The sequence below is a fragment of the Gordionus sp. m RMFG-2023 genome, chromosome 3, assembly GCF_954871325.1.
Source record: "Gordionus sp. m RMFG-2023 chromosome 3, tfGorSpeb1-WG-v2, whole genome shotgun sequence".
NCBI lineage: Eukaryota > Metazoa > Nematomorpha > Gordioida > Chordodea > Parachordodidae > Gordionus > Gordionus sp. m RMFG-2023.
Genome location: NC_088777.1, coordinates 40,179,804 through 40,193,859, shown reverse-complemented (window position 1 = coordinate 40,193,859; position 14,056 = coordinate 40,179,804). Strand labels below are relative to the sequence as shown.

The 14,056-nt window shown below is 26.2% G+C and overlaps 1 protein-coding gene across 3 annotated transcripts in view; it reads left to right on the top strand.

Moving 5' to 3' along the window:
• Positions 1–14,056, top strand: part of LOC135927501 (protein HIRA-like) — a 30,073-nt gene that overhangs the window by 15,046 nt on the left and 971 nt on the right. The window contains exons 16-25 of one of the 3 annotated variants that reach the window (XM_065463517.1): positions 49–157; positions 632–718; positions 2,370–2,563; positions 4,340–4,507; positions 4,752–4,825; positions 5,091–5,193; positions 5,561–5,680; positions 5,999–6,198; positions 7,143–7,204; positions 9,010–9,192. In XM_065463517.1, coding sequence (XP_065319589.1) covers positions 49–157; positions 632–718; positions 2,370–2,563; positions 4,340–4,507; positions 4,752–4,825; positions 5,091–5,193; positions 5,561–5,680; positions 5,999–6,198; positions 7,143–7,204; positions 9,010–9,123 — 1,231 coding nt within the window. In that variant the 3' untranslated portion in view covers positions 9,124–9,192. Of the gene's footprint in view, positions 1–48; positions 158–631; positions 719–2,369; positions 2,564–4,339; positions 4,508–4,751; positions 4,826–5,090; positions 5,194–5,560; positions 5,693–5,998; positions 6,199–7,142; positions 7,205–9,009; positions 9,193–14,056 lie in introns of those variants that run through there. The other 2 variants (XM_065463516.1, XM_065463518.1) reach the window with 2 other exon arrangements.

Sequence of the window (14,056 nt, the reverse complement as noted above, 5' to 3'; positions counted from 1 at the left end):
GAAAGATATTAGGCACCATAATTTCTAAATATTTTTTTTAAAAAAAAGAAATTCATCACATAAACAAGATCAATTCAATTTTAACGTTGATGCCATAAATCAAAAATTCCAGAAACAATTAAATCCAGAACCTAGCAACAGCCCATACAAATATATCGTAAAGGAAAATTATTTAATTACCATTATAATTAATGTTTTTATAAATCCTGACTGCATATTGAAATCGGCCTTAACTGGCCCACTAAGAATTTTGAAAAGCGATTTCGGCTCTTTGTAAAAATTTTTACTCGGACTAGCCTCAAATTTTTTATACAATAATCCAAGCCTTGGATTAACACCTTAATAAAATATAGACCCGGTTTGGCTTGATAAATAATAGTGTTATGTTTGATTCCTATTCTTTGACCATATTGTACGCCAAAAGATCAATATATTTCAATTCAGAGTATCATAATGGATTATTGGATTTTTTTTATAAAGGTTTGTCAATTAATAAATTTAACTTTTTGATGATAAGGACCCCCCCCCCCCCCCCCACACATGTTATTTTTCTAAAATATATGATCTCAATTTCGACATTTTAATATATATAATACTTAATATAAATAACCTTTTTATTATATTTTTTTAGCATAATGTTTCAAATAAAAATTTGATTATTGAAAGTAATACTCAACAGTTATCGATACCTTACCTTCAGAATTCATTTACTCTTCAAGTATGTTTGATCTTTATTAACTTTACATTCAAACATTGGTTTTCTTTTAAGATTTGATTTGCAAGAAGTTTTATATTATTTCTCTACGATAACCTTTAAAATTAGGGCGGCAACTATCCACAATTTTATATTCATTATTTCTTGATGTTTACCTAAACCGGATCGACGCAGAATGTCCAATAATTCATTTCATTGATATCCGCCCACTCTTATTTTTTTTAAGCTTAATGAATTTTTAATTTATAAAATAATTTGAACGCTCAAATTTAGTATCAAAATTTTTTATTATTATAGAATAGAAATTTGTAATGAACAAATATAACCTAAATTAGATTTAAATATTGATAATTAAAATATACATGATTTAAAATATATAACCCTTAGCCTTTATAACTGCAGCTATTCTTTATGGCATTTAACTGATACTGGAACATATTCTATTATATCGATTTCGACATATAAACTAATTTATTTTCTAAATAATTCTTCTAAGGTCCCTTCTTTCTAAGCTCACGTTTTAATACATCCCAAATATTTTGGGAGAAGATGTTGGCCAATCCAATAAATTGGTATTATGATCATTTAACCAGGTTTTATAGATTTAACGGTATGACAGGGAGCTCCATTCTTCTAATAAATAAATTGATGAGATTATGCTTCGCTGAGGATATCTAGATTTTTAATAGAATTTAATATATTTATAAAGAAAACTTATAGTACTTTATCCAATAATATACTATCTGGAAACTTCACTGTTCTTTAAGCATTCAGGATGGAAACTTTCTCCTTGTTTTTTAAAAAAATCTTATTTCTTCTGGGACTAAGACTTGTGTTCTTCCATTGCCTTTTCCCCAATTTACTCTTTTCTTTTAATATTGTTGAAAATTCTTTTATGTTATATAAAAGATGTTACATAATTTCATATCAATTTTTTTTAATCTTACGATCCCATTGAATGAACAAGTTTCTAAGGACACTTTTCATTTAATTATAGAAGTCCATTTAGATTATATTTTTGATATAGACCAACTTTAGTTGATTTTCTATTTTTCTGCCAGAATATATTGTTTATTTAGATATGTTAATCTCAATATGGATATTTGTGGTTTCTATCTTTTTGAAGAAAATAAAACTAAAAAGGGTATAGGATTAAATTGTTATTTTTAAAAAATATGGTAGATAAATTAACATAGGCAAAAATATGGTGATTATAGCATATTGGGCGGATATTTATGCACAAGTGACCATGTTTAAACACTTACATTTTCCTTATTGATAAAAATTAAATTTGAAAATTAATGTAAGCTCAAAAATCAAGGGTGTGCTTATATCAATGAAGTAGGGTGGTGCATATGCCCATTTATCTATTATGTATATCAATATTTCCATTCTAACCCAAATTAAAAATATATCAGAATAAAATATGAGTATTATGTTTTATTATTTAAAAATTTTTACTAATAAAGTAAATTTTTTTAGTAATTCTAAATTATGAACATAAGATAAAGTATCAGATTGGGTTTTAAATATGGCTAATAACGGTCTATCCGATCCAATATTTCATACTGATGTTGCCCTATAAATGTGTACAATATTAGTTATATTATGAGCTATTTTAAACTCAACTATAAATTCTTAACGTATATATTAGATCACAAATAAATCGTTATCACCCATAACATTAGAAATTAAAAATTGTAAATTAAACGACGACCAATATGTAACCACAATCTCGGCTTACTACCTATCTGACCAAAATTCTCATGATAAAGAACTTCAATTACAAAAGTTGAAATGGCGGAATTCTATATCTATATCCCCAGTCAATTTGATAGCGTGCAACGAGTAATAAATACTCTTAGTTTAAATAAAATTTTATACATCATATGTATGTCAAATTATTAATCTTACTTGCTACAATTAGACTAACATATCTAATCTGGTCTCTTAATAATTTATGCACCCTGTGATTTCTATCCCCCCTAAGACAATGACAATTTACTCCCTAATCCCCGCTTGCCAAATCAAAATTATTAAGAAAAAAAATCCAAAATAAAAACAGCCCCCCTGTCCCCTCCAATATAGATGATAGTGTCCATAACTACCTACTTCTTGCTATTTCAATGATGATCACGCATCATTCCTACTCAGGAGTAGATGTCCCTACACGTACCTTTTCCATTTGAACTCTCTTTTTAGGTCTAAGGAACTTTCTGCTAATTTTATTATTAATATTCTAAGATGCCATGATGTATTTTAGACCAATCTTTCTATGAAATTTGGGCATAAAATATATATTATTCATTCATATTAATTATAAAAATATACCTTGTTAAATAGGCATTATATATCTATTGAAAATATTAGAAAAAATTAGGGCTGTGCCGATATTACGGATCGGCACCGATATTTCACGTTTTCCAAAATATAGGATGGGGACGATACCTGTAAAAATTCGATCCGATCTTTTTTTTGTTATTTTATTTTATGTTATGTATATTTATTTTACATTATTAAAATATTTTCTAAATATTTTTTTTAAACAATGCAAATAAATAGATTTATAATATTTAAAAGTTATTTTATAAAAATAGAAAGGAACACCAAAGTTTTATTTATTTTAAATCTTCTTAAAGAATAACGACAATTTTATTATTTATACTTTAAATAAAAGAATTTTTTAAAATATGGTATCTAAATTATGGAAATATTTTACAAAAGACAAAGATAATTTTTCAAAATGCGTTATCTGCAGAATTCTGATTTTACGAGGAGGAATAATGAAAGATTCATTAATTCGATTTTTTGCATAAAAAATATTGATTTAATAATTACATTTAGTTCAAAGGGGGTGGTATCAGTATAAATATCGGATCGGTTTTGAACCAATATAGGAAAATAAATATCGGATCGGATCGGTGAAAATTATGTGGATCGGCACAGCCCTACAAAATTTATTCATTTTTAATTAGTGTGAACTCCATTTTTAAAAAAGGATACTTTCAAGTTGGCGAAGCATCTAAATTTGACGAATTTTCTTATATTTTAATACTTGTATTTGGTCGAATTAATTATTAGTCGGTATCATTTGAACCCTTTTGTTCCTATTTTAAAAATCTATTTTTTACCTAATAGTCTATGAAAATTTCCTATCTGGTTTATGGCCGGGCCGTAATTATTTTTACCTGGACCGTGAAATATACTGCCCGTGATAATTTTTATGAAGAAAAATAACTTAAATTTGCCTTTAAAAAATTTTCAAAACTTCGGCCCGACCCATAAAAATATTTATCACAATTTGTCAGGCCTGGTCCGAAAATCCTTTTACCCAGCCCACAAGCCGTTCTTTGGATCATGTTGCGCCGATCTCAACCAATAAGTCATTAACTCAAGGATCATTTATTGTACTGTTTGCTAAACGATATTTTATTGTCTCTAAATCTCATGAGTTATAATAATGGTTAAAAATATTTTAATATTTAAAAAATAAAAATTTACATTTAAAGACCTGCATTTATTATTAATTCGAATAGTTTGTTATAAATTTAGGTTAACTTGGATTTTCGTCAATTTTTTAAAAAAATATTACCTTTTTTATCTATCTTATTGTTATAACCTTAGGGACGTTGTCATTGCGTCATTACACAAATTCCCTGGAATCGTATATTTTTGCCTCAAGTCTGGTCGAAAATTATTGCCTCCGTTGATGCTTTCTTCCCATATTTCATACCTTTTTGCGAAGAACTCTTACGTGCTGGCTATAACATCGAAAGCAAAATTATATTTATGGTTTTGTTTTGCCTTTTATTTTATTTATTTTCTTTCAATTTTATTATAAAAATTTATCTATTTTTTTTTATTTATTATGTGTTGTGTCTTTTAAATAGAAAAATAAGAATATTACTCTTTTAAAAAGAACCTGCTTAGTTATAAATGTTTTTTCCACCCCTGGGGAATTTGCTCAATTAAACATACATTTCATTTTCTTTTTAAAAAATAATATATTTTTGGTTTTTATTGACACATCATCTAGGGAAACATCAAATTCTTATTTCGATTCTGTCAAATGCATAATCAATGATATCACGGCCACACCCATACAAACCGGTAAAGAATATAATTTTTTAATAAAATTAAAACGATAACTATAAGAACTCTAAGATCTGTTTTAGTATAACTATCCAAAAAAATTTAAGATTAATTTTTCCCAACTAGTGTGGTGCGAAATCTGCCAGAGTGGGTTCAGCTCGAAATGTATGGATAATTATTGTTCTTCAAAATATTTTGACTATTTTTAAAAAAAAAATTAATATAATAATGTGCAAACGGCTTATTTTTAATTTATCTGTACTTGTCTTGATTTTGTAAACAGAGATTGATCAACTTGATGACATCGATATAACTTCCCATGGAAATCCAATCTTACATTTTTGCAATGATCACACCTACACTTATGACGATAATTTACGGAGTTGGTGAGCAAATCTTTTTTTATGATAATTTTTTTTTGTGTATTTTAGAAGTGCGATAAATAAGCTTAGGGATGGAAAATTAAGGTTGTTTCATTAAAAATTAATATTGAAATATAAACAATTACCTTAATTAAGTCAATATCATAGAAGAATGCCAAAAAAATACCTTCTATTATATGTCAATATAAAATCAATATCAGCACGTTGGTTTTAGATTAGAACGGTTTCTTATATCCATTTTTTCATAAGATCGAAGGATTTTCAGGCTTATTTATCAACTAACTATGATTTGTTATAAATAATGCAAATATAGTATAAACTTTATATTCTAACTGACATTATTTATCTTATTAAAATACTTTATATATAGGCTATTGATTGATATGAAGGATGATATCTTGGAAAAATATTTTACAAACATGTATATGAACTCGGTAAAAGATGATGATGACCCAATGAATTCCCTTTATTGCCTGAAGAAATATCAAAAGTTTGGTCTCAAGTTTTTATCCCCTCGTCATTTTTATATTTTAAATTAAATTTTTTGCTTTCTCCTTTTTTCTCCAATGGTTAAAATATGAATTCCAATATTTAATATTATTTTTTTACCAATATTATAACTTTTAACATCAATTATTTAAATAATAAAAGAATGATTTTAGATGTAATTATGAATATTAAAAAAATATATAATCATTGGTTATTATACATTTTGTCTGCCTTGGGTTAAGAGATAGGCGATTTTATTTTGGCAGGTAATATATTTTATTAAAAAATTATTGATTTACACATATATATATATAAATAGCACTTCAAATCAAGACAATTTTAACATCGCGTCAATATTACAATCTGATACCTCCGTTGTCAAAATATGCTTAAAAGACACCGAGAATAAGCATTTATCGAGGTTTCTGCAAAATCAAGTTACTACATCGTATCAACTCAAGTCGCAATCTGAATTTTTATTTTGGTTCAGAACTATGGTTAAGCACATCATTAAGACAAGTATATCGTTTTTAAAAAAACTTTGTAAGCTATTTATAAGATTTGCAGAATATATGTAATTTATTATTTGTTTGTTAGGAATCTTGAGGGATAAAATAATCTTTTGTTTAATAACCCTGGCAATTCAAATTAGAGGTCTGCATTGGGCGGATTTTTGGACCAAAAGCCGGCCCATTTAATGTTTAAAAAAAATTTAACCCGCCCCCCAGCCCGCCCAAAGTTTTCAAAAAATATATACCCGCCGCTCCGCCCATTTGTCTAAAATTCCTTACCCGCCCATTATTTATAAAAAATTTTTAACCCAAGCCCGCTTATAAAATTTAATTATGGTCATTCTTTCATTTTTTTAAGCATCTAATAAAAATATTTCAGCATTACACCTCTACAAAAGTTTAATTTAGGAAATTAATATAAGTATAAAATAATCAATGTAAATTATGGACAATTTATTTGATCAAATTGAATATTTATGAAAAAATATAAATGTAAAATTAATATTATATGTAATTATAATGCAAAAATAATAATGAATCGACATTTTCTGGATTCAAACACGTTCTTCTTTGTTCTAAAAATCTTCCATCAATGCTAAATCCGCATTCGTAAGAAGCACTAAAAATTTTTTATTGTGTTTATTACATAATATAGTTAGGTAAATGTTCTTCACTTAAAAAAAACGATTGGTGCAATAAAAAAAGAAATATTGTTATAGATCATTTAAACAATTATTTTTTTTAGTTTGTTTTTGAACAAAAATTTTAAATTTCCTTAACCCGCCCGCCCATTGTTTAAATTTCTTAACCCGCCCAGCCCGCCTCTCAAATTTTTTACCCCCCCCCCCCCCCATCCGCCCGCCCACTTAATAGAGCGTGGGCGGGCGGGCCGAAACCCCGCCCAAGGCAGACCTCTAATTCAAATTTGTTTTCTTACTATTTTCAAAATAGATTCGAAAACTGAATTACACGGACTGATACTTAGCCTTTCCTCTAAGTCATTCGGTGATAAAGTAATAAAATATATTTATAAAATTTTAACATATAATATATTTTTTTATATAGCGTTTGAGGATTATAGTATTCCATATCCATTTTTTTTAGTGAAATTTTCTATTTCTTTAGGGTTAAATTGTTCTATATCAGAAATAAAAAGTTGATAAAAAAAATGTTTAGAATTATTTTTGTTTACATAATTATATTATTCAATGTCCAATTTTTAAATATAATAATTATTATAAATGTTCCATAATCCTTAAAATAATCAATATTCTTAAAATAAGTCGTACGATTTATATAGAGGGCTTGATAAAATTTCTTAAAATCTTAAATAATACATTATATTTTACAAATATTCTGATTTTTTGTTAAAAAATTTTTTTCTTGTTTTAATAGTTAAATTTAAAATATTACTCCATCACACATTTTTTTATAGTATGAAAATATTTCTAGCAAATTTATATTAGTTAGATTAAGATCTATAATAATTTGCCTACCTGTAGCTCTAGGCATATACTAAATAAATTTAAAATTATTTTATAATGTCTATCTATAAAGAAAATACAACAGGTAAATTTTTAAAAAGGTAAAACAAGTTGGAAAAAATGTATATGAAATACTATAATCCTTGGCCGACGATATTATATATATAGATTCTTGAATTTTGAACCCCTTTTTGCGAATCCATGTTTTTCTATTTTGAGATAATATTTGAAAATTAAAATCTAATACTAATTATGAGTTAAAACAAGAGATGCACTAATACTCGGTATCTGTCCGATAACTTTCTCGGTAGTAACTAGCTGATACCAAATTATGCTAAGGTACCAATTTAAAAAAAAATTTGGCACGTCTCCGTCAGAAATTTTTAAAAAAGTAGGGGGCCGGGCATGTCCACTATAACACATATATGTGTTCTTAGCCTTAAAATATATTATAGATGTAATTTGACAACCGATAATCTTGAGAATATTTAAATTATATACAGCTCTATTTTTTTAGAGAATAGGGATAAAATTTTAATAAATATTCTCTTTTTAAAATATACTTCTAATACTCTTGTATGTGAAATTTGAAACCAGTTTTTAAAAGTTGAAAACAAATAAATATTATTTTTTTAGGGAACACTGAACCGAACTATTCTATTTACATAAAACAGAAATATTTATAAAATAAATTAAATTGTATAGCCAATATAAAGTTAACAATATAATATTGATAACAATGGAAACTTAATTTTTAAATAGTTCTTCTATAAAATTACATATGGACATACCTACTAGATTATTTTTTCAGATAGTTATTTATTTATTAATTCTTTTCTCATTGATCATTTAATAAAAAAATTTATTTTGATTATCCATTTGACTGACACCTATCTAAATCCATCAAATGGAAAAGAATTTGTTCATTCAGAAAAAAATATCCTTACAGGTAATGCTGAAATTTTTATAATTTTTATTAAAAGTTAACTAAGGAATTAAATTTAAAAACAAATATTGTTACATATCTCATTTGGCAAAACGTTTAAATATTTTGGACAAGATCCAACCTAAGTATGTTTGAATTGGGAAATTTAAATTTTATTTTGAAGAGTAGAGATTTTTGATCAAATTTAACTAATTTTTCGTGCATAAAAAATTTCAAGATAAATTCAAACTTTTGTGGCAAGTATTTGGGGTTACGATTTAAAAAAATGTGGTATTGGTGCGTCTCTATTTATAACCAGAATTTTTTAGAAATCGCCTTTAGGTCAATATTCTAGCGATCAAATATTTATTTGAATAATTTATTTTCCCCCGTTAAATTTACCATTCAGAATACTATCAATAAAGACCTTTTTCAAATTATTTTTGAAAGTATGGAATCTTCTTCAGAATTTAAGCCGTGGATAGATAAATTTAAAAATATGATTGACTATGATATTAGTTAAAAAAAATATTTGTAAGTATAAAATGATTCTATTTATATTCTACATAGCATTAATTACAATTATACAATACCGCATGGAAATTAGAAAAAAATTATTTTTTTTATAAATAAATCAATATAAATTATATTTTTTAAACAAATACAATAAATAATAAATATTTTAAAAGATTGAATCAAATTGTCATCTCTGAATTTTTATTTGATCTAACTTCAACACTGGTTTCCAGGAAATGAATAATATGATATTCTTATTAATTATTTAGTTTTTCATAGCATCTACTGTTTTATATTCATATCGAATAACGAAAAAAATTGTTTAATTTAAGAAAAAACTAAATTTTATTAGAAATATATATAAAACCGGAAGTTAACTATATACTTCCTTTTAACGATATTTTGGAAAGCTTTACATTGAAACCTAACTTCTACTATAGGTCTGAAATACGCTGTTTTTTAAAAAAGGTCAACTCTCCTATAATCTAATTTTAAAATAATTTATCTTCTGCTTAAAAAATGTTTAAACGCTCTACCGCCCGTTGTTTTAAAATAATATGATCGATTGATTTGGTTTCTTTATTTTATTATATTTTTAGCAATTAAATTTATCAAATTTGGAATATTTTAAAATATTTAATAAAAATTACTCTGCTTATGCTATTCATAAAATATTTAAAACAAACCCACCCCTTTAATTTTTTTACCCTCTTCCCATTGTTTGAATTTTTAATTGTACCCACCCATCTATCATGATCCGTCACAGTTCTCTATTATTTACCCCCAATGAAGATTATCACTACTTGCTTTAAAGCCTACTGGCAAAGGTCATGGTGGTTCAGTGTGGAACCGATTTAAGACTCAACTAAACCTTAAAACACAATGTAAAGATCAAATAGCCATTGAACAGGACTTTGGTCTGGAACGATTTTTATATAGGTTTTAAATACTTATATAATGTAAAATCGAACTTATTTATTTGCGAATATAAACATAATAACGAATATGATAATTAACAACGTAACAAAGAAATTATATATTATAGAATAATAAGATTAACTTATTTAAGATTAGATTAAAAAAATTCTTCGTTAGATATTCAATTTTTTGGATTGGTTATACATCCCCCCCCCTTTATTACTACGTCACCTGTTTCGGAAAATAATTGTTCATAAGGAACTGAAATTGCTTTAAACACTTACTTTAACAGAATCCATAAACATTAACAAATTATTTATTCACTCCCATATTCATATTAACTAGTTCACCTATTATTTTCGTATTTTAAAAATAAGTTAAAAATACGGGATCTCACAAATGATCCAAAGGAATTTTTATATCTTAGACAAGAGATCAAAATCGATTTTTTTATATTGAATTATAGTTCCTTTTTGGGAACTCAATTATAATATATATTTTTTCCTCCTTATATTTTACTATCTTTTATATGGTTTTAAGGTATAATATATAATTGTTGGTCCATATATAACCAAACCGAAGACCGAGCCGCCATGCTTCGGTTTATCGAGAAAACCCGCCCGTTTTTTTACTCACTCCATTTAATTTATTATTTATGGAGGCAACAACTTTGATCACCCGTTCATGTAACCATCATTGATATAACCTGCACCATATTAAATAAAAACACTTTTAAGTAAACCAAATTTGTTAGATTCTGTCAGTAATTTCGTGTTTATTATAAGGTTGACTAAAAAGCAAATTAAATTATTGTTGAGAATAGTTAGTACTATATATCAAATCTACCTCATGTTCTGGCCAATTGGCTTTTATAATATACGTGTTTCTCGTTTTTTTATTATATAATTGAATAATAAATAAAAGATTAGTATAACCTTGTGTGAATCTGAAAAAAATGAGTTTGTAATTGTTTAAGAATAAAATTACGAATAGAAAGAAAACTTGGATGTTTGATCGGAAAACTCGGCTAAAATTATTTAATTAGGCGCTGCGTCCAAAATATTCATGAATTTTAAAAGTTTAAGTAAATAATATCTTAAGCTTTACAAACTTTTAAAAAACCTTTAATTGATAGAAAAATAGCGCATTTGTTAATTACCAATAAAGTTTAACAAACATGTATATTTCCGATTTTGAATTTGTTCAGCCCCCCCCCTCTTTCATTGGAAGAGGGCGTGCGTGCTCTCCTCCTCCAAAAAAATGTATTTTAGCCCCCAAACTTAGCTTAAAAATTTAACTAATAGTTTATAAAAATATTAGCCCTCAAATAAACTTTGCCCTACCTCCCCCCCCTTCTCTCAACTGAAGTTTCCTGGTTACAGGCCTGCATAAAATGCTTAACTCGTTAATTCTTTTAAAAAGTAACATCTAACCACAGAATGGAACGCCGTTACTAAAGATATAACTTTGTGTCAGAAAATAATAAGCAAATCAAATTCATGTAATGCTTCTATCTATTGTTTATAATAACTAGGGGTGTACCGATACCACCTTTTGGAGGCCGATCCGATATTCCAGATATTAAATTGATATCGGCCGATAACAGATCCGATATCATATCTAATTTTGTAAAAGATACTGGTTTTAATTTTTAATATACTTTTTATTAGTACAACATCTATAACTATACCATAACATATGTCATTTAAATATATTATAATGATCAGTTATAGTTTATATTCAATTAAATTGCTATTATTTATATAATAAGTATTAACATTAATCTATTTACATAATTAGTAATAAACAAATATATTATGAAATTTGAAATTAATATTTAAAATGAATATATCGAAGATTTCTTTTGAGAAATATTAAAATTTCCAATTTATCAGAGATTGGTCTGCGGTGATGGGGACTGTTAATATCACTAGCATCACTAAAAACAGATTCTGAAGAGATTAATGAACACTTTTTTAAACAGAATGCGAAAAAAAATGTTTTTTAGATATAACTTTTTTAAAATTTTGTTAAAAGCGCCATTTTATATCGGAACATCCCTTATAATAACTGTTAAAAGGTTTCTGATTCATAGGCATAATTAGTGGGGATTCCCCCACCCCCATTTGGAAATTAGCCTGTTCTCGTAAATATTATTTTAAGCTAATAAAAATTCTCACCCCCTCTCATTTACAATTGGATACAATATATCATTATAAAAAAGAATTTGAAAGAAAAAAAGTTAATAACTTTTTAAATTATGAATAAAATTTTTAGCAGAAAAGCATTTTTTTAAAAAAATAAATGTGAATAATTACTAATATTAATCATTTAATATAATACATAATATCATAAATGGCATAAACAAGGTGAGGGGAAGCGGGAACTCCCACGCAAATTTGTTAATCTTCGAAAATATGATAGCTAATAAAAAATCTCTAAATATTCCTGCCTCCTCCGTTCCCCGAAATTAATGAAATGTCATGATAAATTTTATATTTAAAAAAATAAGTAAAAAATTTAATAATTTTTTAAAATAATGACTAAAAATAGAAATTTTTAAATGAAAAACCAAAATTTTATTTTAGAAAAAATGTAATCCGATTAAAGGTCTTCAAGGAAAAACCTAAAAATACTCAATAAAATTTGCAGCAAAGAAAATTCACGAAAATGTCTCCTCTACTCTTCTCTCACCATCACCTAGGTCAAAGCTTCGAACTGAACCGCGAAACCTGAACTATATAATATTCTGAATTGTTATAAAGAAAATATAAAAAGAAACTGAACTGTTATAAATATTATTTTAAACCGGTTCATAACGGTTTTTAAAAATATTTATTTTAAAATTATTAACCTAAATTTTAATTTTCCTTGGGGGCAATTTAAATTCGTGATTTCTTTTTAAATTAAAATTTTCTTACAATAACGCCATTATCTTCATATCAATTATTACCAAGTTTATTGTTTTTACTTTATATACTCAATTTAATAGAGGTCAGGCAAATCATTAGTTAATTAAATAAGAAATAATCTTCATGGTTATAAATTAAATAAGGAATTATAAAAATATATATTAAAAAGATTTTTCTCCAATATATGGTTTATGATTATTTATTTTTAAAAAATAAAATTTATAAAAACCGGAACAAACCTAAAAGAACCGTAATAAATACTAAACCGAACCTATATAAATTCCTTCAAAAGAAACCTAAATGGAACAAAACCGTCATAAAATTTTTAACTAAAAACCGAACTGCTATATTTAACGGTTCGAAGTAAAGATCTGCAAAAGTCCTAATATTTTTTAAAACAATTCGGGTCGAGCCTTAATTTTTTTTTAAAATATATCTAGATTTATCAATTTTATGTTGAATTTTTTATTTAAAATAAAGATATGTGATTTTATTTATAGAAAGTAGACGCCATATAACATATATCGTTTGTTTTGAGTAATTATAAGAATTAATTTCTATATTTAAATAAATTCGGGCCGGGCCTGCAAAATTTTTTAAAAAAAAATTCGGGTTCGGGCCAGGCCGGGCAAAACTTTATAAAAAAAATTTTGGGCCGGGCCGGGCTTGAAAAATTAGGCCCGATGCAGATCACTAGTTCGAAGCTCTGCTTATGGTCTCATTTATTATAAATTCAGAGTATTTATTATATATATTTTTAATGTTTACGGTTTGGCAGCAAAGGATATCAAATGCCACCCTAATCGAATAAAAAAAATTCTAACGTATTATAAATGTCAAAATAAATTCTTTTTTAAAGTAGAGGACTAACTTTTAAACCAGGCCCGGGTTTTTAAATTTTTTCCATTTTCGAGCCTAGATTTTTAAAATTTCGTCATTTGAAATAATTTTAACTCTATTTTCTAAATTGAAGGTATTGAAAATGTGAAATGATCCATTATGATTTTTAACTATTGATAATTCGATATAATTTAAATTCATTTTATAAAATTCAGCCCGGCTTGTTTAAGAAAAAATAATATTTTTTAGGCCTAGCCCGAGTGCCAAGCC